The sequence below is a fragment of the Mirounga leonina genome, unplaced genomic scaffold (genome assembly GCF_011800145.1).
Source record: "Mirounga leonina isolate KUSES-001 unplaced genomic scaffold, KU_Mleo_1.0 Mir_82, whole genome shotgun sequence".
Lineage (NCBI taxonomy): Eukaryota > Metazoa > Chordata > Mammalia > Carnivora > Phocidae > Mirounga > Mirounga leonina.
Genome location: NW_023270825.1, coordinates 39,805,067 through 39,830,115, shown reverse-complemented (window position 1 = coordinate 39,830,115; position 25,049 = coordinate 39,805,067). Strand labels below are relative to the sequence as shown.

Below are 25,049 nucleotides of genomic sequence, written 5' to 3'. Positions count from 1 at the left end.
AAAGCAGATTATTTATAATGTCCACTTTGTATATGAAATACTTCAAAGGTTGCAAATGTATTAAACTGTTACACAGGCTTATAATGCAACTTGCAGTATAAAAGCAAAGAGGACGACAATCTGCAAACAACCATAATATAGACTAAAAAAGGATGATATTAAGTATCTACTACATTTTTGGTGCCGAGTATGAAATGCACAGTCTCAATCTCATCAACCCCAAAATTTGGTTCTCAAGGCGCTCTTATACTTACTTTTTATTTAACCCTCACACCAGCTCTATGAGGTATTATTCCTATCTCATCAATAATAGAAATATGGCTTAGCATATACTCAGTGTCTGAACAGGTGGCACAGCCAGGTTACAAAGTGGCGTAAATTTTCAGTTTCACTTTGTTCTGATGCCTGGTCTTGTTCATGATGAAAATCAGGCTTTGTAAAGGATTTTCTGTAATCCCAATTTTAAGAATAAGACCATTTCTATTCAGGATTTTTTTTTCCAGTGTGGCTAGCAAAGGTGTACAGAGCTGATTATGTAAGCTTATGTGCCACATGAAATGGAATTTAATAGTGTGCAGTTATTCCCCTGCTTACATTCCAGAAGTTCATTTGAAAGTCAATTATCTCAGAACCTCTCTTTCTCGTTGAAACTATATTATGCGTGATTTCCAGGCCAACCACAAAAGACTTAATACATAATGTGCATTGCATAGTAGTACTATTTCAGATAGAGTTAAACAATATTCATTTTGGTTTTGTGGGAAATTTTCATGTTGAGATGTTAATAAATTCATTCTCCCTATCCATGCAGTTGGGTAGAGGAAAATGAATTTCCTATATACCTAAGGGGAGTCATATCTTTGTAGCAATAAATTAACAGCTCATATCTCCATTTCTTCTCCCAGTTCTTTGCCTGAGGACACTCCTTCTTTATCAGCATATAGTATAACATTTGAAAGCCTCTCAGCTCTGATTTAGGGAACAAAGGATAACTGTTATCCCAAGCTCCAGAATCTGACCTCTCCTGCTAATATGTAAAAGACAAGTCATTCTTGGGCTCCCATTTGGAACATTCAATTCTATCTTCTGATTTTTTTTTTTATATAAATGGTCAAAGAATTTTTTTTTCTTATTCTTTTTACATTTTCATTATTCTGTAGATCTAGATTTCACATTGAAAAATTATGAATTAGGATATTTTCAATAATCTTGGCCCTTAGCCATGGCACATGAAGAAAGAAGAGAAACTTATGAATGATGGTTTTTCTTAAACCAAGTATAAGGTAGAGGTTCTGTAATTGACTCCATGGTAAGAGTTAATTAAAGGCAGGGTTTTGTATAAATAGTATGTATTTATATGAATAGTATGCATTTTTCTAGAGAGGGATCCCTAGCTTTTATCAGATTTACAAAGGGACCTCAACCTCAAAAAGATTAAGAACCATTCAGGTAAGGATTATTATTATCTGTGAAGTGTTATCATTATGTCATTGCAGAACCTTATCTCTAAGAATCTATCATCACTGGTTCCTGAAAATGCAAGTCCCAACTTTCTATTTACCAAAGCCCTACACCAAAAATCATCTGAAAGAATCAGACATCCTGTTAGGTAGAACCAAATATAGGTGATCCTGCATTGTTTGGCCCAAGCCAATTAGTGAATAATTTAAAGTTTCAAAAAGAATGATAACTTATTGGAAAGAGGCCTGGGGAAGCATCATTATTTTTAACATACCCCCTCTAATAAGCTTTGTGATTTCATTTAAAATGTGTTGGTTAAAGGGCCCCTAAAGAAGGGAAATCTCAAGGCTAACAATTAACTAAAGTCTCCCATGGCGTTCCTCATCCTCACCTCTGGAAAGATAGGATATAATACTTAGCTTTTAACTGTTACACTTAATTGCTGCTGCTGGTAACAAATGGGAGATCTTGACCAGCTGTGAAAAAGAGAGCAATAGGAGAAAAAATGGGCTTGATCAACAGCTTGAAAGATAATTGTATTGTATGATAGCTTCCAAGTATTGAGCTCATAAATATGTGTCATGTACTCTACAAAATGCTTTACACGAATCATCGTGTTTTATCATCACAGTAATAATCTAGTTGTTAATTCCATTTTGCAGATAGTAAGACTGAGCTGCAAGCCTCACACCTAATAAATGATAGTTGCCTGATTCCATAGCCCACGACGGTAAAGGTCAGAAGTCTTAATTTTCTGACAGTGGGAACTTAACAGAGACTTAAGTTGCTAGAGAACTTCATAGAAGTTTCTTCTTTGAAAGCCAGACACTAAGAGCTGGATCTAAATTCAGCTAGCAACTTGTCTCTTTGAGAGAGAGAGAAGTTGGATAAGATGACTTCCTGGAATTCCCTTCCTGCCCTTGGAAAGAGACACTGCTTTCCGAGGGCAAGTGTCCTAAGGAGTTTCAGAGTAGAAAACCTGGTGGTTACAACCAGGACAAAAGAAAACCATGGCATCAGAGAAGAAGAAAGGTTTCTTGTGGTTATCCACTTATTTTTAAATGCCATTCTAGAGAAGCAATCCCTCCTTGTGTGGGTGGAGCAGAAGAGGGACACGTTTTGTTTCCTGCTGGAAATGATGTGGGACAGCTCATCTGTGTAAAATTGGCCTTAGCTGTGCAGCCGGGGCCAGTGAGGCCTTGAGGAATCTGCTGGGCAACTGCTGGTTGTGCAAGCCGTTGGCCTGGAAGCTGGGGTGTGTTTTGCACACCAAAGCTTTACTCATTCCAGCATGGCAGAAATATGTAAAGAAAGCTGTTAACTTTCTCTCAATGTGTCAGTTACTTCTTCCTCTTGCTCTTCTTCGCTCCAAGTCTTGTCTGGAGCATTTCAGGAGGAGGCTACTGACCTCGTGTGCTTGAACAACCCTGAGGCAGCTGGGACAGGGCCACGAAGGGGCTGCACACCACATGATCACTTACTGTCTCTTAATTGCACGGTCTTTTTCCTCATACCTACCCCCAGTGCCACCAGGCATTGTTTGGACTCTTGGGATATTGAGGGTTAATATTACTGACGTATATTGTTGAATTTGTCTGGTGTATTTTCTTAATCCTTCCTTATGGCACAAGAAGACAGGAGATTATTTCAACCCAAAACAAAAAAAAGCATATTTTGCTAGTAGACATGACCATGGGAGAAGTTTCCCCAAGTTGGTGGAATTGATGGATATTTTCTGCTTCAAGTGAAAATCATCATGTTGAATAAATGGAGCCCATTTCTCTTTCAAAGAGAATTTGTTCCTGTCCCAGCTTGGGTCTTTCTGGAGTATCCTAAGTCCTTTCTTCTTTGAATTTGATTTGCCCCCATTGAAAATTGTGTACAGCACATGTTTTCTCTCTTTCCCCAGAATGCTTAGTTCCATGCTCTTCATTGTATCTTCAGCCAGCCTCCCCCATCTTCATCAACTCTCATTGCTGGTCCTTGGGGCATAAATCCTCTCTTACCCTGTATCACTGATTTCCTTGACTGCTTTGACTTTCTCCCACTTGTTGCTGTGATTTCTGAACTGCATGTGTCTGATTTGCCTTTTCCATGCCTCTGCCATGGCTGTAGGATTTCTTTGTGAACAGTAACTCCAAGCAGGTAAGTAAGCAACCACCTAAACCTTGCTTACTATAACTTCTTGGCTCACTATAAGCTCAGAATGTCTTGGTTATCCAATTTTTTTTCAGATAGTATAACGCAGGGCTTAGGTAATTCCGCATTGGGTTTCAATCCTTAACTGATATTTAGAGGTCTGCCTGAAATCTCAGCCTGACAGGAGACAGTTGAAGTTTGATCACATGGTGCCTCTTACTATAAACTCCATATTGTCTTTGTTTAACTAAACTGTTACACAGTTCCAGAGCTCTTTGGTTTTCTTACATTTTAAAAATGCCACGATCCATTTTTAAAATTGATTCTGACCTCTAATAAAATTAAACTTTCTATTTATCAAGTTAGTCTGTATTTTTCACCTTGATGCCCAGTTTACTCAAATAGTAATTGGGTTTTTTTGCCTCTTCCACCATAAATTATTACTGGCCATCATTGCTTACAGCTTTTCGTACAGCAGCAGCAGAGTATGCAAAGTAGTGTTTTGTTGTTAATTCAAGTAATTTAACTAATGCCTTGAACTGCCCCCTGTCTGTTATGCATCAGACTCCAGGGTGATGAAAGGTACCATCTAGGCTTGGGAGCTTCCTGTTGCACATGAGGACGTTTGGGAGGCTTTATTGTTCAGCTTTTTGAGTGGTCAGGATGCAAATGGTTCTGGAGTGAATGGGCCCTGCAAATGGCCGGGACTAGCAATGGCAAGCCTCAGCCGAGCTTGATTCATAGTGACAGTTCTTCTGTCTGCTATCCATAGGGATTTGGGAGACAAAAGGAGTGCACCACTCACTGATAATTTATGCACGCTTAGCATCTTCAACTTAGAGATGCACTTTGTTCTTCCAAAACTGCTTTTTCAAATGTGGGTGGTCAGCTTTTCTTACTATTTCCCTTTGTCAACTCGATTTTAGCCTTTCGTTTCAACTCCACCACTTCCCTGTGCTCCCTCCCTCACCATCTCCGCTTCGCCTGTGTGCGTGTGTGTGTGTGTGTGTGTAAACAAAATACAAAGGAAAAGTGTGTATCTGAAGTTGGAATGTCCCTGTTTGACTTTGATGGATTTCTTTCATGCTCTTTATAGAAAGAAGCAGATGCCATTGATGACACACTGAGTTCCAAACTTAAAGTCAAAGAACTTTCAGTGATTGATGGTCGGAGAGCTCAGAATTGCAACATCCTTCTGTCGAGGTATTGTTGGTGTTGAATAAACATTTCTGGTAGGACCAGCTTTCCTCTCCTGTGGCTCCAAACCACATGTTTGTACTTATTCTTTTAACTGGACTCTGCTGAGATTCCGTTCTTTGGATTCTCTTCTGTCTAAGGTGAGGAGAACTCGTGGCCCTCACTTTCCCTGTGTGGAATGCATCAGAGCTGGATGCTTCCTTTCTCAGGGTTTAATTTCCACAGACTCCAGAAGTTAAAGAGCAGAACATCCCAAATCAGTGTTTTGTTTATTTTCCAGAGAGCCTGTAAAATGGACTTTACCTTTATTTATATTTCCTGGCTTTAGAGATATTTTGATTGTTGAGTAACACTGTCCCAGAATCCGCAACAACGATGACAGCTCTTTGTTTCATTTTGCTTTTCTGTGTCACCTTTTTATACTTCAAGTTTCTGATTTCATGCTCTTTTTGAACATTTTTGTGACTAAAGAGATACGTAAATCTCAAACCCCAGTGAAATGCTAATTTATCCATTTCAGCCCTGTTCAGAAATCTTTCTCATAATTAACGAACCATCACAGCCTTGGAACTTGAAAAGAAGAAAGGAAATTTGGGAGGCTGGAATCTGCTTGTAGCTTCAGGCACTGTGTCAGGTCATCCTGGGCATTTCAAGTAGCTTTTCTGTATCTAATTTCTTCTTTTCTCTAGAAGGGACTTTTCTGTCAGGCAAAGATACTTAACGCTTATGAGGTGAATGAAGATCCTGAATTTGGGGGCATTAAGTATATGTCGCATTGGTCACGTTCTGGAAAGAATGTTGTATATGTATTAAAGCTGGTGTAAGGTGGCTTCGCTTTCAGGGAGAGTAAAGAGGGAAGGTGGCAGTCTTTATTTTTTATTTATTCAGAGAGCGCAAGCAGGGGGAGGCGCAGAGGAAGAGGGAAAGAGAGAATCTCAAGCAGACTCTGTGCTGAGCGCAGAGCCTGACGTGGGGCTCGATCTCACGACCCTGAGTTCATGACCTGAGCTGCAGTCAAGAGTCAGACATAACCGACTGAGCCACCCAGGCACCCCGGCGGTCTTTATTTTTTAGATGGTCTTACAGTGAGTTTCTTTTAACACAAAGCACTGCTGCTTGGTTTACAGCATGGAGCTTGATTATTAGCCAGATATATATGACTTTAGGGAGCAAGTGTTTCTTTTAGTAAAAGAGAAACTGAAGCTTAGTGAGATCCCTGAGTTTTAATACAACCAGTAAGGTAACATGAACCATCCTGTTAGCATTTCTTTTTTTTTTTTTTAAAGATTTTATTTATTTGACAGAGACACAACGAAGAGAGGGAATACAAGCAGGGGGAGTGGGAGAGGGAGAAGCAGGCTTCCCGCCGAGCAGGGAGCCTGATGCAGGGCCCCATCCCAGGTTAGCATTTCATTTGTGCCTCTGGCTGGAAGCTGTGTAAATGGCCAGGCCCTCTACTTAGCCGCAGTTTTTCTCCCTGAACACATGCTCAGGAAGATACTAATGAAAAATCTGAAGGTCTCCTTATTTTTATCTTCAATGGTATGTACAGTTCGTTTTGTTATAATTTCTTTTTACAAGTCACATTCTTAATAGTGACATTAAATGAAAATTTGGGGAAAGTTTTTTTTTCCCCCTAAAGCCTGGAATTTCTGCCTATATTTTCTGCTTTTGCAGTCTAGAGGAACACTTTTAAACAGCTTAACAAAGGGAGCTATCACTCTGAATTTCTATAGTACTTAAGTGCTCGTCGCAGTAAAATCTGTGACCCAGTTCCTCATAGACAGATTATTCTCAGCATGAGATGTCAGTGAGGATAATAATACTAACACTAGTTATAGATAAGGTTACAACTCTTTCTGGCAAATTTCCCATCTCATTATTGAAGGAATTATTTCCAATTTGTAGTGTGCCAATTTCCTTGTTACCTCAGAAGTGTCAGAGCCTAAGGTGACTTAGAACTTGTGTGTATCTAAACTCTCTCTGGAAGATAATTTTGAGAAATTGCCTTGTATCTGTTAAATTATCTATTAAAATCCAATTTAACAAATGAGTGTTACTATAATGAGCATAATTAAAAAGTGTATTGTACATAACAAGGTAATTTTAAGTCCCAGTTGACCTTATAGCGATTAGACCTTACGGATCGGGTTCTAAAACCATCTTTCCCACAGAGGATTCAGCCCTACATGCTTTTCTGCTCCATGATCAATGGGTTTACTCCTGTCAGGAAAGCACAGAACTGACCTGTAATATGCTATGTGGTAAAGGTAATAGAAATAAAGCAGATTTCATTTTTTTGTTTGTTTGTTTGTTTGTTTTTTAAAGATTTTATTTATTTATTTGAGAGAGAGAATGAGAGAGAGAGAGCATGAGATGGGGGAGGGTCAGAGGGAGAAGCAGACCCCCCGCTGAGCAGGGAGCCCGACGCGGGACTCAATCCCGGGACTCCAGGATCATGACCTGAGCCGAAGGCAGTCGCCCAACCAACTGAGCCACCCAGGCACCCCGAAGCAGATTTAGTTTTAATTTGGGTTATATTTAGTTGTTTAACCAGTCAGCAGTTCACCTTGCTTTCATTCCCCCCTCTTCGTTGGCAATGCGTTACTACACACAAAAGGAGCTAGGGGCTAGAAGGAAGAAAGAAATCTATGGAAGTGTGTGCGATGCTTTTTTCTTAGAGTTACCACTTGGGAGCATTTATTTTCCTGGCACTAGGCAGGGTGCCACAGAGTGGACTGTGACTTTATAAGTTCATGGCTCACTGGAGAAGAGAAACGACAGGCACGGTGGCTTGGGAACAGCTCAGGCCTAGGCTGATCTGACCAGAAGGAGCCAGGAGCTCAGCCAAGTGAGAAGGACACTGACGGAGCTCACCAGAGAAAGGGGGCCTCAAAGAGTGATAACAGTTACAGGGTGGGGGCGGGGGGGCGAGGGGGGAGGCAGTTCCAAAGAGGGGCACCACAGAAGCCAAGGCACCCAACAGGTCAGCGCACAGCTGATGAGAGCCCTGCGATTGTAGCGATCATCAGTCATAAAGAATGAGACTGAGCAAGAGAGCCCGGGACCCATGCCTGGTGCCTTGGTGAGGGCATTGCTGAGCCAGGGTCAAGCCGTGCCCTCCTCATCTGTAGAAGGGAGATGGGCAGAGGACTGGCCTTGCGGCGGGCTCTCGGTGTGGGAATGTTAGACCTGGTGCGTGTGAAGCAGTTGCTGCCGGGACCCGCATGCGGTCGCTGCTCAGTCAGTGGCCTGTGATCCCATGGGATTAGGAATTGGTGCAAGTTGTTTTAATAAGGTCTGAAGTCTGCTCTCTAGGTTTTGCAGGAGAGGTTGGAAGGGGTCGAGAGCTGGCCGCGAGAGCAGCCACTAGATAGGAGGCCCTTATGTCCAGGTGAGACCTGACGAGAGACAGAATTGAAAGAGACACGACCCTCAGTAGGACTTGGACACCGGTGTTGTGCATGGGGACAATGAATAGGAGTGTTTCCAAGTGGATGTCAAGATTTCCTTCCTTTCCACACTTACTGTCTTTCTTCTTTTCTACGTATTTCATTCCCCGAGACTGGCGACCCTGTCTGTTTCTTACCTTGCTGACGAGGAGTTTAATTCCCAGCAACACCGTGTTCTCCCCATATTCTACCACAGTATAAGCCTGTGATGTATTCCATGGGGAATATTTTAATGAGCACATATGTCTGCAGCGTTTGGTTATCCCTAAAAGCTGGCCCTTAGCTCCCACACTGAAGAAGTTAGTGGACCCTTTGGTTAGAGCACCTGCCACAGCCCTGCCCAGAGCAGAGAAGGGAGTCAGAAGGAAGCCCCTCCTGTCCCACAGGCAAAGTGGGGGAGGGACATGCGGGCCCTATACATGGAACTCGCCACCTGAGTGGCCAGGATCACTTGCAGCTCCCAGGAAGAGACTGCCTGGAAGGTGTGAGTTTGAAACAAAAGCTCCAGGCCACGAGGGACCCTGCCTGTCACAGACTTGCGAGTGGAATGGACATGATGTTCCTCAAACTAAGAACCCCTGCCTCAGGCTGCAGGCGGAGCGAGCAACAACTTACTGGGTATAGGCAGGCGGCATGTGGCAATTTTTTTTTTTTTAAGATTTTATTTATTTATTTGAGCGAGAGAATGAGAGAGAGAGCATGAGATGGGGGAGAGTCAGAGGGAGAAGCAGACTCCCTGCCGAGCAGGGAGCCCGATGCGGACTGGATCCTGGGACTCCAGGATCATGACCTGAGCCAAAGGCAGTCACTTAACCAACTGAGCCACCCAGGCACCCCGGCATGTGGCAATTTAAAATTCACTCTGCTTTATTCCCTAAAACAGACCTCTCCCTTCCCCCCCCCAAAAAAAAAGAAATGTGGAAGCTGGTTTATACTGCAAAATGAACCCACCTAAAATACACTTTTATGAAGTGTGCCGTTCTTGTTTTCTAGATGCTCACTTAACATGGCAGCCGGGGTGCAGTAAACCACACAAAGCTACTTTAAAGTGGGGAGATTTGGCTTACATCCACCGAAGCAGACCTAAGGCTAATCGAGCCATCCATCCCTAACTTATTTTAATTATGCCTGAATGTTCCAATTCTCTTGGCAAATTTTTGAAATACCTGAGTGGAGCAAGGTAGACTTAAATACTGTTTTTAAATGGCCGGTTTGTTTCCTGCCTTGTAAAGAAAGTTGAGGTGGATGTCTCAAAAGTTGCCACCCTGCCAAGCTTTAACAGCAATTAAAACGTTAGAATTGGTAGAGTCCTTAAATTACAGAGATTAGCAACTCATTCTGTGGATGACAGATGATATTAAGAACCCGGCAACCTACAGAACCATCCCAGAGGGCGGAGTCCCCTTCTCCTCTTTCCCCGGGGGTACAGTTTCTTTGTCTGCTCCAACAGGCCACATGCAAAGCAGTATGTTGACAGGTAGATTTTCTTAAGTACTATCCATTAAAGTCCCGAGTCTCTTTGTGGGACACATAAAGAGAAACCAAAATTGTTATGAATTAGAGCCAGTGTGTAGTCCAGACAGCCTCTGGGGGTTGAGAAGCATAAATATATACAATTTCAAAAGCAAGAAGTTCTGCACTCCATATGGGGAGCTAATGAAATGCAAATCTGATACTTCAAGTATTGTTCTCACTCCGATTTTCAACTCCTTTTAAATGCAAAACAGAAGGACTCAGCAGAACCACACTGTAAAGTAGTTTCTTCGGCTCAGTGTGAAAAGGACACGGAACTAATTTATTTTTTTCTGACAAGTGGAGCTTTTCTCAGGACGACTGTGGATGTTTCCACAGCCAGTTGGTTTTCATTAGTGGCAGTTTCAACCTTCCTTAATGTTCCTCTTCCTTGGCCTTGCATGGCTGAACTGCGGTAGTTGCTCTAACTGCCTCAAAGCCTTCCGTGTCCTGGAATTGAGGGCTACCCAGAGCCTGTTCAGTGAAGCCAGGATACGGTTTTTATTCTATCATATGTCTTACCCATGCCAGTTCGGCTAAATTGTTCCCGTTAACTTGGGGGGTTTTCCATCATGATGTTCTGGTGAAAATGTTTGCGGGGTGATGATTGTCCCAAGAATGACTGAAATAGTCTGAAGTCTGTGCAGGTCCAGGGAATTAGGATGGCACCACACCTCCGACTAGGTGATAGAATGGGTCTCATTTTAGAACATGGGCAATTTTAGAGCACCTGGGTGGCTCAGTCAGTTACGCCTCTTAAGACTCTTGATCTCGGGCGCCTGGGTGGCTCAGTCGGTTAAGCGACTGCCTTCCGCTCAGGTCATGATCCCGGCGTCCCGGGATCGAGTCCCGCGTTGGGCTCCCTGCTCGGCGGGGGGTCTGCTTCTCCCTTTGACCATCTCCCCTCTCATGCTCTATCTCATTCTCTCTCTCAAATAAATAAAATCTTTAAAAAAAAAAAAAAAGACTCTTGATCCCACAGTCGTGAGATCTAGCCCTGTATTGATCAACGCACATTCTCTCTCTCCCTAAAAAAAAAAAGGGCAATTTCACATATTGCCAGATGCTATGTTTGGATTTGAAAACATGAGATAAAAGAGAATGCTACTAGTACGATAAGATTCACGAATTTGTCTCTTCCCTTTCCTACTTATTGGCACATGAAAGAGCATTCAGTGTAACTAGCAAGATGGCTGGTTTAAACAAGATCATGTCAAAATCTAGAGAAAGGGACAAGCCAGAGTTGTCCAGAGCGGGGTGTGCATCGTCCCGCTCTACTCCAGGGTTCTTTCCTCTTTCTGTGACCTTTGTGTCCACCCCTGCACTCAGGCTGCCCTCTCGTTTATCTGTGAGAACACGAGTGTTTCAGCTTATTATTTGATTCTCCCAAACACTATAACCACCTTTAAAATAAGAACCCTGTCTTCTAATTCTTGGTTAATACTCCTGGGCCTAATCGATGTTGTGTACAGAGAGGAAACTGGTGAAATGATGGGTGTGAGAGTGCTTTGGGAAGTGTTCGTGATAACCCTACTAAGCACGGTGTAACGATACGTAACTGCCTGTGAATGTGTAGGTTACATTACGAAAGTCCTGCTGCGGCATGTCCCCAGTAGAGTAATACCTATAGTTTAGTGAGCCTTATCCATGGCCAGGCAGGGTGCTGAATGCTTTACATGCAGTATTTCATTCTGTAGATGAGAAAACTAGGCTTAAGAAAACCTTCATCAAGGTCACACTGGCCCGGCATTGTCAGCCAGGACTGGGGCCCAGCCTGATGCCAAAGCCCCCGCCTTCAAATGTTCCCCGTGAAGGCTTGCTCTGTGTTTGTGTGTTTATGTCTTTATCTCTAGGCCTAAATGTGATTTTTTTTCTTGAAGATCATAGACTAGAACAGACCAAATAATGTTAATATGCCACTTTAGTGGTAGTTTAATAAGGAAGTAAGTTTTGTTTTTTTGTTTTTTTAAGTAAGTCTGGATCTAATGCTTACAAATAGAACAAAAGAGTGACTCTGTTGTTCTAGCTAATAATCTGATTAAGACTTTTCCCCCTGGTTAAGACTATTGGTTGTGTCTAATAAAAACACATTTTTACAAGTATGTTTTAATTTCATGCCTCTTTATAGCCCACACTTTGTTGTGCTGACACAAACAAGACATAAATCCTTATTTAAATTAGTAAATCATATAAATTTATGGTAAACAGAAAACAGATTTGTGGTTTTGCATAAATTCTTCCCTAAAAGATATTAACTAGATAAGCAGATTTGTAAAAGGAATTTGGGGTTAGGAATCAAGAGTTTCGTGTTTGGGGCACCTGGGTGGCTCAGTCATTAAGCGTCTGCCTTCGGCTCAGGTCATGATCCCAGGGTCCTGGGATCGAGTCCCACATCAGGCTCCCTGCTCCGCGGGGAAGCCTGCTTCTCCCTCTCCCACTCCCCCTGCTTGTGTTTCCCCTCTCTCTGTCTCTCTCTGTCAAATAAATAAGTAAAATCTTAAAAAAAAAAAAAAGAGTTTCACGTTTGTGTTAGATACTGCCACTTTCCATATGTTTGACCTTGGGCAAATCAGTTAGCCATTCTGAGCCTCAGTTTCTCCTTCCATTAAAAAAAAAAATGAGCATCACAGTTATTTTAAACCTCTAATGAAATTATGTATGTGAAAACTCCTCATGAAGTGCCTTATGCATTTTAGCCTGCATATTAACTATTGAACTTTTTAATGATAACAGATTTCCACCTATCTGAAAGCAAACTTTAAGCACTCCTAATGAATAATCAAGTTCAGAATTTAGTTTTTTGGGGCACTGGGTGGCTCAGTCGGTTAAGCATCCAACTCTTAATTTTGGCTCTGGTCATGATCTCAGGGTTGTGAGATCAGGCTCTGCGCTGGACGTGGAACCTGCTTGAAATTCTCTCTCCCTCTCCCTCTGTACCTCTGCTTGCGTGTGTACTCTCTCTCTCTCTCTCAAATAAATAAATAAATCTTAAAAATCTTAAAAAAAAAGAATTTAGTTTTTCTCGGTCATCTACAATTCATGGATACTATATATTAAAGAAATCAGTGTGTATCGGTGTTTTCCCTGTTTCTCATCCTCCAACCCCTTACTTAAGGAAACTAAACAATAGAACATAACAGCTTTGTTCTCTGTGTCAGCAGAGCATTACGGAGTCCTGAAAGAATGTTAAAGCAATTTAAAAATACTATTTTTAGGTGTGATATTGTCAGGAAATAAGCTTTCCTTAAGAGATTTTGAGAAAAACAGTTCTTGAAAATCAGCAGCTGAAGTAGCAGAAGGAATTATCTTGCATTAAATTTTAATACTCAAGCCAATATTGTTAACAACAAAATAAAATATTCTTTATCCAGGTTGAAACTGTCCAATGATGAAATCAAACGGGCAATTCTAACAATGGACGAGCAGGAAGATCTGCCCAAGGACATGTTGGAACAGGTGAGCTGCCAGACATATCTCAGAGCATAAGTGACAACTGGCTTTCAGCAGGGAGTGGGATATTGAGAAAATCTGGTTGTTGCTGGTGGATAATTTCCTCATCTCTGAACCAGAGTTGAATGTAGCTGTCTTAAGAGACTTTATTCTCTTGTTGCTCCTCAAAATGTTGGGTGAAAAAGAAGGTCACAAGTTTGTCAGATGCCTGGGACCCACAATGCCAGATTCGGTCCCTCATATTGCAATTAAGTTATTAAGCCTTCATAGGTCATGCACAATCTATTAGCTTTAGGGAAGTCTGTTGGACAGGAATATGGAGCATCTCACTAGCACTATGAGATCACAGACTACTACATAAACTGATTCATTACTGAATCCTTAATATAGTTTGTGTCTTGGCTGTGACTCACCATTCCTACACCACAGGAGTTACTGTTAAACCCCCTAGCTCTATCATCTGCATCAAAATAATTCATATTAACCATGGCCAGACAAGCTGAATGGAGCGACCTAGCCTCTCTTCATGCAGTATTCCTGTAACACGTTCTGTGGAGCTGTTCCAACTCTGTTATGTGTTTCTCAGCAGCTTTGTTCAGTTGTCCCCTAAATGACAATGTTGTTGAACTAGCAGTTGGTTCAGGGATTATTACCTGTCTCTCGGTCTGGCCCTAAGTTTTTCTGTGCTTTGTGGAGATCATCTCCACTTTCTGAGACTGTTCTGTCTGCTTGTCTCGTCCTTGGTACAAAATCCTATTTTGCATGATTTTGGTTTAGAGGTCCACATCTGTTAGTGCCAAGTCCACTGAAGGCTGACTGTGGACCCCAGCGATCATGATGCCAGGCTGAACTTGAGGTCTCAGCTGTAGGCATGCTCAGCTCCCAGAAGCAGAGGAAGAGGCTGTTTTGTGTTGATAACTGTGATCTTGGGTGGCATGGCTGCTTATGCATTTTCCATAGTGTTCTCACTGCTGTCCGAAAAGGCCTCTGACAGAGAAGGGAGGAGTGATGTGTGCGGTGTCACCACACCCCAGTGCACCTGCCCCACCTAAAACCTGCAGCTGCAGTCGTCCTGGGGGAAACCCTCACACTTAGCGATGGAATAAGTTGTCATGCTGTCCTTTCTGAGGTTTGACTTCGTTACCAATAGTCCATGACACTGTATCCAAGCCTGTTAGGATACTTTGTGTACAAATAGTTTAAAAATAATTCCTAAACTGAAGATTAATTTTTTAGAGCATTTTACAGCTTCTCTGCACACCCTTCCCTCTCCGTCTGCAACTAGTCCTAACAAGGGTCTCTGCCCGGAAGTGTGGCCCAGACCCCCTATGCCCCTCTCCAGCCCCCAGCTGGCCCTGCACTCTGGTTGCCTGCATCAGAAGCTGCTCACACAGAGGGAGGAACTATGCAGAAAGCTGCTTTGGTCCTTAGGCCTTCAGCCCCTGTTGACAAGGTCATATGTTTAAAATTCCACAAGATCTGTTTACTGTGAAATCGCATCCAGCAAAATTCCTCCTTGAGGGAAGGGATTTCAAGATCTTGCCAAAAGGGCTTACAGTGCAAAGAGAATGTACTTCAAATAAATACAAGTAAGAAAATCAATCTACTGAAGCAGAATCTGGGCAAGTGGGAAACTTTTGACCTGGTCTACCCTGATAATTCTGTGTGTCTTACTTTCTGGTCATCTACCATACTCTTTCTTTTCCTCCTTATTCTACTCTTCTTCCTCTGCTTCCTCTTCCTTCACACAGTATTTCTCCCAGACAAACTTGAAGCTAGCATCTCTTTACTCCTAGTTATGATTTGCATTTGAACCACATCATTCCCTCCTCTCCTGCTTTTAGCTGCTGAGCTCAGAACTCAGACGAGATTGATACCCTCCTCTTTCTTGGAATGCATACCTTTCTCCTCATTCCCAGGTGTTTGTCTAACTCTTCATTCCTCTTTTAAAACTATCCATACATAGTCTATCACTTGACTCTGCTTTGGGAAGGACTGAACCCTTAGCATGTGCCTCTCACAGTGTCCTAAACCAAAGAGAGCTAGTGATTGTGTTATCGTGAACAGGGGCCTATGGGCTTAGCACACACAAACCATTGTGTGTGTCTTGGGGGTAGGGGGAGTCCCTCAGACTAGAACTGAATTTCCTTGCACAGTAGATAAAAACAAGGGGAGAAAACAAGTCTTTTTCTCTCTCTTCCTTCTCCCTTCCCCTTGCCTTACTACCTTCCTCCCTTCCTCCCTGAACTGAGGAAGAGCAAAAAGATATTTGTCCTGTCCACTGGCACCTTTTGAACACAGGAACATAAATGCCTAGAATCTATCAGGCCACCAGACCAGCGAGTCCACTGGCATCCACATCCATTACATCCCATCAGGAAAGAGGGGGTGTCTCTGGCCTCTGCTCTGGCCCAGCCCTTCCTTCTGCTCAGGGACCCAGCCAGATCAGAGCACCCTATCCCCCTCTCCTCGATCCTACACCTTTTCCTCTTGACTCTTAACTTGTTCGAGTCTCAGCCTTTCACAAAACACCTTTTAATACCACACATGCCCATCTAGCTACTGTCCTCTCTCTTTTTTGATACAAGCAAAGTTCTTGAAAGCTTGTCCACACTCACCTCCTGTTCACTCTTCCTCACCTCCCTAAAGCTGTTCTCACTAAGGACTCGCCACCTCCTTGTTGCCAAAGCTAGGGGGCTCTTTGCAGTCCTTATCTTCCTTGATTTGCTACTGGTACGTGACACCAATGGCCACTTGCCCCATGGTGAAATGTGTTTCTTTGGCATTTCATTGTGTCCTCTGAAGGTTCCTCCTCTTGTCCTCATTCCTCAAACACTGACTTCTTTCCAGCCCTGCTTTGTTTCTCTTGATGGTTCCCCTGGTTACCTCACTCACATCCTTGCATGTTACAGCCAGTATCGATGCTTTGTCTTCCAAACAGGTCTCTTTAGGATGTCAGACCCATTTGTCCACCTGCCGACTAGGAATCACTACTTGGTTCTCTTGCCAGTATTTCAAACACTGAACTCACTTTCTCCCCACCCACTCTCCTCCAGCCATTTCTTCCTGGGTTTCCTGTTATGCTCTGTATACATTGTTGCCTAAGCCAGAAGCCTGGACCTCATCCTTTTGACCCTCTACCATAATCCATCATCCATCAACAAGTCAGGCCAGTTCTGTTCAATTCCCTAAATAGCTCTAGAATCTACCCACTACCCAATCCAGGCCACTGTCCTCTCTCACCTGGATTATTGTACCAACAGTCTAATCACAACTCCCTAATACTTTTGATCTTTTCTAATTCTTTCTCCATCCTGTGAGCGTGGTGGTCTTTTTAAAATGTTAATTCGTTCCCCTACCTAAGACTTCAAGTTATATCACAGAACCCTCAAAGTAAAGACTGAACTTCTTATAAGGTCCTTGCTACTCCCTGACCTTGACCACTGCTGCCCTCCCCCCTGCCATTATAGCTGTTCTACTTGCATAAATGCTGTGCCGCCCACTCCAGACCCTGGCACATGCTGTGTACTCTGCCTCGAATATATTTTCAACTGCACACCATTCACCTGTAGTTCTAAGTCTCTTTCCCTGCTGATGGCACCCAGACTGATTGCCTTTTCTGAGGTCCCTTCGTTAAATCCAACAGACTTTGGAAACCTACTAAATGAACCATCCAAATGCCAGCTTCAAGTTTTGGGGAGGATCTTGGGGTCCAGAGCGTCAGTGTCATTAAAAAATGTGTATATCCAAGGGCATCTGCCAGAAAATAGCACACATGGACAAGGCTGTGGGTACATATACACATATTTGTGACTGTAAAGGAAATCAGACACAGAGTACTTTTTCAACTTTAAATATTATTGCTATTTCTCCCACAATCCATGCTCATTTCTTCCGCCAAAATAAAATACAGAATCAAAAACTAAATCCTACTGTGTTCTTCTCATCCATCTCAACATGGAGCAAAAAAATGAGATGGAATTAGATAAGCAGAGAAATAAACAAGTTGAATGGAAAATACACATAGAATTAGTCATTCCAGCATGATGTAATAGAAAAAAGCATTGAGCTGGGAGTCAGGAGACCTAAGTTCTATTTCTGACGATTACATGAACTTTCTTTGTAATCCTGGGTAAGCGGCTTTGTCTCTCTGGACCTCATTTGCATCATCTTCTAATGAGAGTGTTGAATCTCCCAAATCCCTCTAATGGTCTATGCAAAATGGATCCGGGTAAAGAACTTCCACAATCTGATATGAGAGACAATATAGAATAGAAAGGTGCCAGGAATGAATCTTATACCAGTTTAACTACTTGTAAGTAAAAAAGAAAAGATTTTTCCCCCAGTTTCATTGAATATTACTGACAACATCACTATAAATTTAAAGCATACAGCATAGTAGTTTGATTTACAAATGTGAAATGATACTGCAATAATTTTAGTAAGTACCATCTGTCATGTCCTATAGATACAATAAAAAAGGAAAAAAAAATTCTTCCTTGTGATGACAATTCTTAGAATTGACCTTCTTAACAACGTTCCTGTACATTATATAACAGTGTTACATCCCTCATGCTGTACATTACATCCCTAGAACTTAGTTGTAACTGGAAGTTGGTACCTTTAGACCACCTAACTGGAAAGATTTAGTCATTTGTATTATATCTTAACAATGACCTGTAGCAGAGTTTATAAATTAAACAAAGTTACAGTCTCATCTTTGGGGCAAATTAACTGAAAGAGTGAAAAATTACTGCAAGAATTTAGTTATAAACCTCAGTTTTAATATTTGTGTGTACTTTTTAGCTCTTGAAATTTGTTCCCGAAAAAAGTGACATTGACCTGTTGGAGGAACATAAACATGAACTGGATCGGATGGCCAAGGCTGATAGATTCCTTTTTGAAATGAGCCGGTAAGTTTGAAAATGCATAAAATGTGAACATGCCCCTTACCTTTCTTGGGAAGTTAAACTTCCGATTCTTTTTTAATTATTTGGGCCAGTAACTTGGGTTAACTTAAACCCTTTTTAAATTACAGAATCTTCTTAAGTCTGAGTTGTGTGGAATTTGTTTATGTGAGTTCTTGCCCATGGGTGAGCCAGTGTTAGCATTTCTTCATAATTACCTCTGGTTCTGGACCTAAACAACTCATAACTTTTCCTGGTTCCAGATGGTGTCATTCTCCCCACCACTTTGACTGCTATGGGATTGTATCTCACTCCTCTCTGTACCTCAGCATCTCAAAAAATGGACAGACTCAGCAGTGTCGACCTGAAGCCCACATACATGAACAGCTAGGGTCTGGATGTCAAATCATGACACATGCAGACATCTCTAATCAATCATGGCACACTTCCCACAGAGCCTTGGCAAGCATTCTCAACCCTTCTCCAGAAAACCCAGAGGCAGCCACTGCTTCATAATTTTCTTTGGCATGTGAGCTGAGTCTATTTGCCATCCCAGGCCTGGAAAATTGATTCTGCATTAGACAAGGACCAGTGGTCCTGAGACTGTCCTTCAACCCCAGGGCAGAGCTCTTCCCCCGAGTACCAAAGGCCTACGAGTGTAGCCAAGAGGAAAGTGTCTCTCACTCTACATTTCTGTCATATCCAGACTTACTTTTGTTGTTGTTCCATCTCAACTTGCCATTTTATATACTACTCTAGGACAAAGGATGGTTTTGGAATTTTGACAGGTGTGCCCAGCAAGCCTGTGTGTAGATAAATAGACGATCACCTGCTGCCATTTTGTAGTTGTCTAGATCTGTGCATGCATCCTCCCCCTTGATCTTCCCATCAGCCCCGCCAGGAGGGCTGTTGGGTAGGGAGGTATTCTCTTCCATCTAATGGAGGAGTTTAGTTACCTATTGAAGGTCACCTAACAAGAGGAGAACCTGGGCTGCAAACCCAGGTCTGTTTGATTATATGGGGCTACTGGACTGAAGTTTCCAATAGAGAGCAGATAAGGCAGTGATTTGATTTCAGAAGGCCTTGGCAAGAATGCCTGCCCTCATCCTTTCAGCAGCAGCAACTTAGTGTGACCAGGGGCCAGTTTGCATCCTGTTATCTCTGGTCACTGGTTGCTGTCTTGGAAGGCAGAGCCTGCCAGCCCTGAGGAAAGCAGATAGGGAGCTAGTTGTAAAGAAAGAGGATGGTTTGGGGACATGAGTGGGGAGTGTATGATATGAGGAGAGAATGATGGAGACAAGTTTTACTCTGCAGCTTTGCCAAAGGCAGACTCTCGAAAGTTAAGCATGGGAGAAACTTAGGAAACAGCCCCTTATTTGCAGCAGTATGGGGAGAGGCTTTATATTTTCATTCCTTTTTATCTCCTCTGTTCACAAGAGCTCCTGGGACTCTGAGGAGGGGAGGAGGCAACTTTCCTTTTCTTTTAGCAGTTGCCTGATCTGTTTAGAGCTAAGGATCCAGCTGCCATTGCCCAAATACCCCCTGTTGGTCGAAGGGAAATGGGCTCTCCAGACAAAGTGGCCTCATTTCCTGTGCTCCTGTCCAGGAGAGGGTGAGGGGTGTGTGTGTGTGTGTGTGTGTGTGTGTGTGTGTGTGTGTTTTGGGGGGGCATGCTCTAAGGTACCTCCATATCCATTGAATGAACATAGACATCTTAAGTAAATAAATGTTCATCAATACATGCTTGCTCTTACAGAATTAATCATTATCAGCAAAGACTACAATCACTGTACTTCAAAAAGAAGTTTGCAGAGCGTGTGGCAGAAGTGAAACCTAAAGTAGAAGGTAAAGTCAGGCCTCCAGATTGAAAATGATGTTCATCATAAGTGCCCATTTGCAAATACAATCCAAGTGCAGATAGTAAACAGGATCTGTTGGGTGATTTTTTTTTGCTTAAAATCTTTTGGTATGCTGATGGGTAATTACTTAAGGTCCACACTTGGCCCTCTGGTCTAGCCTGGGTTCTGGAGCTCACAGCACATCTCCTGGGCTCCTCTGTAGAAGTGGGCTTTTAACTTCCTGGGAGTTGGTGAGAAATATATTTGACTGTTACTAGCGTTAAATCTATAACTAGCTTTATCGCAGTGGTGCTTTACTAGATATTTCTCGGGGAAGATTTAAGGCTATTAAATTTTTAAGTGTTTGAAACATGGGCAGCTGAAGAGCACAGCCACAGAGTGCAGACTGGACTCAGGACTGTGCTCAAGCCCCAATCCCTGATGACAACAACAAGCTGTAACACGAAACACATTTGGCCAGGTTTTTTTGTCAATAGATTTGATCAATAATCCTGTTGATTTGACTTACACTGGGCAAGAAAGTGTTTGCACAGGAATGTGGGAAATGCAGTCACTTTCTGTGTGTTCTTAACTGCTTATGGTTGATGAATCAGCCAAGAAAAGGACTAAGAAAGGATAGGATTGTGCAGCTACCTGTGGGTCAGCTGGCTCTAGAGCCCTGTCCCCTCGCTCTCTGCTTCTGGATTAGGTGTTTTGTAAGTGCTCCCTGGTAGTCCAATGACCCAGTCTTACATCTTCAATATCTGCTCTCAGGTGTGTGGATTTAGGATGGGTATCACTGAAGAGTCTTGGTTGTAGTAGTTGTGTTTGTGTGTGCTTTATTTTGAAGCAATTCGTTCTGGCTCAGAAGAGGTGTTTCGGAGCCGCGCCCTGAAGCAGTTGCTGGAAGTGGTTTTGGCATTTGGAAATTACATGAATAAAGGCCAAAGGGGCAATGCATATGGATTCAAGATCTCCAGCCTAAACAAGATTGCTGACACAAAATCTAGTATTGACAAGTAAGTACGGTATCTTCCAACACTTGGAGGATCCAGGAGCTGAAGTCAGACCCCTCTGGGCCTCCTGAGCCTCCCTGATACTGCAGCCCCCGGTTTGCTTGTCTCTCACTCATGTTCTTTCCCTCTCCAGCACTGACTTCTCTCTTCTCTCCTAATCACAAATAACCCTAAATTCCCATCGGACCAATTATCCTTCATCCATTTTCAGTCCCCAGGGATAGCATCTAGTCTTAAGTTTTTGGGTTTTCTTGGATAAACTTTGTATTATAGTGTAATACACTAAGGACAAGTCCACTAGTCAGAAATGTACAGCTGGATGAATTTTCACAATCTGAACCTCTATATAACTAGTGCCCCGATCAAGAGACAGAATGTGACCCGCATGCTACTGGTCTCTTCATGACCTCTCCCAGTCATGACCCCTCCACAGAGAACTGTGTTCCAGGGAAAAGAAAAAAAAAACTGACAGCTGATGAGAGAATGTGAAGCTTGTTGGGGTTTTAGGATATGCCTTCCTTTATGCACTGAAGCTAGCAGCTATAAAAAATTATGAGGTATAAATGCATTTTGGCTGTTGGTATTAAGCTGCTCCTTCCAAGACTCCTCAAAATGTTTCCTAGAAAGTGTGTTTTAGGTGAATGGATTCTTGTTAGAAACACCGAGAGGTGAAAAATGCTCTGGTGTCATTAACAGGTAGGATCATTAGGCGTAACAACACTAGTTTCCCAGGAAGCTCTGTTTCGCTAAGGTTCTTACTGACTTCAAAGCCACTTGCATAATTGTTTCTAAGGTGAATTTCCCTGCATCCAAATTCTTTTTAGAAATATGGGCTGTTCACCCTAATTTTCCCTCACTAGTAAGGCTTTTTACTCTATATTTTCTATAAAATTAGTGACGCATAGCATTATGGCAACCCTGAATCCATCCCATAAGAAATAAGCCGTGTGTCAAGTTGTAGGGCTAAAGCTTATTTTTTGCCTCATGTAGAGAGAAATTAACAAAGCACAGCTATGATCACCACCTTATTTTTAATGTAAGCGCTTGATCCTTCCAGAGCGCTTTTGCATTTGATCGTGTGGCATACACGGGCCAAAGTGCTATATCGCCTGTTGTCAGATAAAGAAACCGAGGCAGTGTCAAGTGGTTCATTTAGCTTGCCTAAGATCACAAGCAAGGTATTTGGCCTCTGCAGGTATTTGACGCCTGTTCTGCTGCCCTCAGCTCTACTGCAACAACAGATGGATTATTCGGAAGTTGTAGTAGATCGCTGCAACATCTTAGCTGCATTTAAAGAGCAGTCACCTTTTTAAGGAAGGGTGTTCTCTTCAACTCGGCTTGCAAGTTGGAGAGGAAGGAGACCCTCACTACCAGTTAGTCCTCTCTCTCCTTCTCCCTCCCCCATCCCCCTCCCTCTCTTTCACCCCCTCTCCCCCTCTTCCTTCTCTCTCTTTCCCTTGATACCCTCCGCCCCCTCATTACTGATAACCTGGCACTTACTATGTAATTATCTGCTTATTGAAGTTACCATAGAATTTAATACACAAGCCTTTTCAAAATAATAAATTAAAAACATTTCTGATCTCTTTTTCCTCTTCTTCCTGTGAATATTTGGTCCCTAGAAATAGTACCAGTGTCTTATAAACCCATAGTGCCTAGCAGAGTGCCTTGTTTATAAGCAGTCACTCAGTAAATGCTCAGTTGAATCTAATCAGACCGTATGAGAGTGGAACAGTTAGCAGTGCAGGGTACGTTCACTCTGCTTTAAATGCTTGTTTCCGGTCATACCAGCAAATAATCAAATGTGTGGCTGTTTTCATTCTTCAAGAATTTATATTCAGTCAAATGAGGTGTTATTTGGATAGCAAATAAATGTGAATGTTCTGATCTAGTATGAAGTCTTTCTACACTAAGAAAAGTATATGTGGTTAATTAAATTTAGTTTCTCTAAACAACAAAGCATCTCTGTGAAAGAATGAAGAGAAATGGCTCTACCCTTTCTCATAATGGTAGCTGGGATTTGGTCCCTTCTGCAGGAGGCACTTGGGCCGACACTCAGATTCTGTGAACAGCAACATTGGAATGGAAGGATAACAGCTCAATATCTGCAAAGTAAATGGCCAGAATCATTAGCCACTGCTTTACTTGTCTGAGCTATTGTTTTCTAATTACTTCTTGAAAGCAAGAAAAAGGAAGGAAAAAATTTTTTCATACGTGGGCCAGTTGACTCAGAGGAATGGGATCACATTGACTTCTGTGAAGATGCAGGGGCAACCAGAAATGAAAACCATTTCATTATTATGGGAAAGGAAATTATTTGACAACTCTGCTTCACTTTAGTTGGGGGTGGGTGCGGCTGTTATGACTTAGCCTCGTAAATTAGCAAACTGCCTAAAAATTATGAACATGTCTTTAAAGAAATACATTTACGTCCTCTTGATTATGGTAACTTTCAGTAGACTAGTGGTTCTTGATCCTGGCTCTTAGAATTACTGGGGAGTTTTTAAAAATGCTCGTGCCTAGCCCCACCCCCATTCCAATGAAATGAATCTCGGGTTGGCCCAGGCATCTGGGATCCAGGTGACTGTAATGTGCCCTGGAGTCAGGGACAACGGGACCGGACTACCACAGCTTGGCCTAACAGACGGTGTTATCAGGCATCCACTTTTTCAGACCAGGTCAGTCAGGGTTCAGTTCTGTCACCACCAAAGAGGGAGCTGGGTTATACAGTTAGGAGCTGAAGTGTTGCTAAAATTAGGAAGTGGATTCTTGGCTGCAAGGATGTCATAGTCATGATGGCACAGTCCTGGCCCACTTCCAGGCCCAGCCCTACAGCAGGGGACCTCCTAACTTTTTGACCACCCTTTGCTACAACCACAAAACAGATGAGTGCGAGGGGACGAAAGCTAGCAAAATAAATGAGTCAGAGGGGGAAAAGTTATCACAGAGTTGAAAAAGCTTAAATGAGAATTATCAATAAATTCTTATCAGTGAGTCGCTGCCCTGTACTTTTAGATGTGAAAAATAGCTGTCCTTTTTAGTGAATTAAGCATCCCTCAGTCCCCATCCCCCCCCCCCATCCTTATTGTGAGCCTCAGGGCACACCTTGTCTTTGGTAGGTATGTCCCCACTGGCAGGGGTTCCACTTCATTTCCATCATCCAGATTTTGAAGGATGCTTATTATGAGGCAAAGTAGTAAATCTTGACCCCTTTGCTTTTGAAGATACATGCTTCCTTTTGTCATATGGTTACGTAAATCTCATGTAGGCTATCCCCTATTCCCTTCTCTTGAGAATCCCTGCCTTGGAGGAATCTCCAAATTTCGAAGTGAATGCAGGAATATAGCATTCTTGCAGGTTCAGCCACTTGAATATACATATCATATACAGATATTAACCATGTTTAATACTTTTTCCGTTTTTTAATTGTAGGAACATCACACTTTTGCACTATCTCATAACTATTGTGGAAAATAAATACCCCAAGGTCCTCAATCTAAATGAAGAACTGCGGGACATTCCTCAAGCAGCAAAAGTAAAGTAAGTACTTACAGGGAATTGTTTTAGTTTTTTTAAAATCACTTGAACTGTGCTTTAGCGATTGAGGTAGTTAGCTGGCATTGCATGAAGAGGGTCCTTCTGTTTGCTTTCCCCTGAACAGCATATGAAGTAAAGTTTGAATCCTATCCAAGTCACTGAAATATGTTACATGGTTTTGAATATATATGTTTTCTAGCTCTTTTGGACTACTCCTGCATGTAATTTTTAACTTCCAGAAAACCTAATTTTCTGAGTTATTAAGAGTATAAGAAAGGAATGTGGTTTCCCTAGTACTTTTGAAAGGTAGTTCTATTAAATACAGGTAGGAGCACCCTTAGTCAACGAGGATACAAAGCTAAGCAAATAGAACTTAAATGTCAGGACGTTGCTAGTAATTTTCACATGTGCACACACTCTCAGAAACCAAGGCAACCTTTTAATGGAAAGCAGTCTTTATGCAAATGAAGAAACTAAAAATAAAATGGAAAGTTGCCAAACTTTCACCACAAGACTTCACACCACTTTTCAGAGACTGAA

General features: G+C 42.3%; 1 protein-coding gene across 2 annotated transcripts in view; it reads left to right on the top strand.

Annotated features, from left to right (window-relative positions):
• The window catches only part of DAAM1 (dishevelled associated activator of morphogenesis 1), a 164,581-nt gene that overhangs the window by 127,752 nt on the left and 11,780 nt on the right, over window positions 1–25,049 (top strand). For both annotated transcript variants that reach the window (XM_034992415.1, XM_034992414.1), the window contains 6 exons: window positions 4,697–4,803; window positions 13,133–13,217; window positions 18,018–18,124; window positions 19,875–19,963; window positions 20,807–20,975; window positions 24,405–24,512. In XM_034992415.1, coding sequence (XP_034848306.1) covers window positions 4,697–4,803; window positions 13,133–13,217; window positions 18,018–18,124; window positions 19,875–19,963; window positions 20,807–20,975; window positions 24,405–24,512 — 665 coding nt within the window. The remainder of the gene's footprint in view (window positions 1–4,696; window positions 4,804–13,132; window positions 13,218–18,017; window positions 18,125–19,874; window positions 19,964–20,806; window positions 20,976–24,404; window positions 24,513–25,049) is intronic.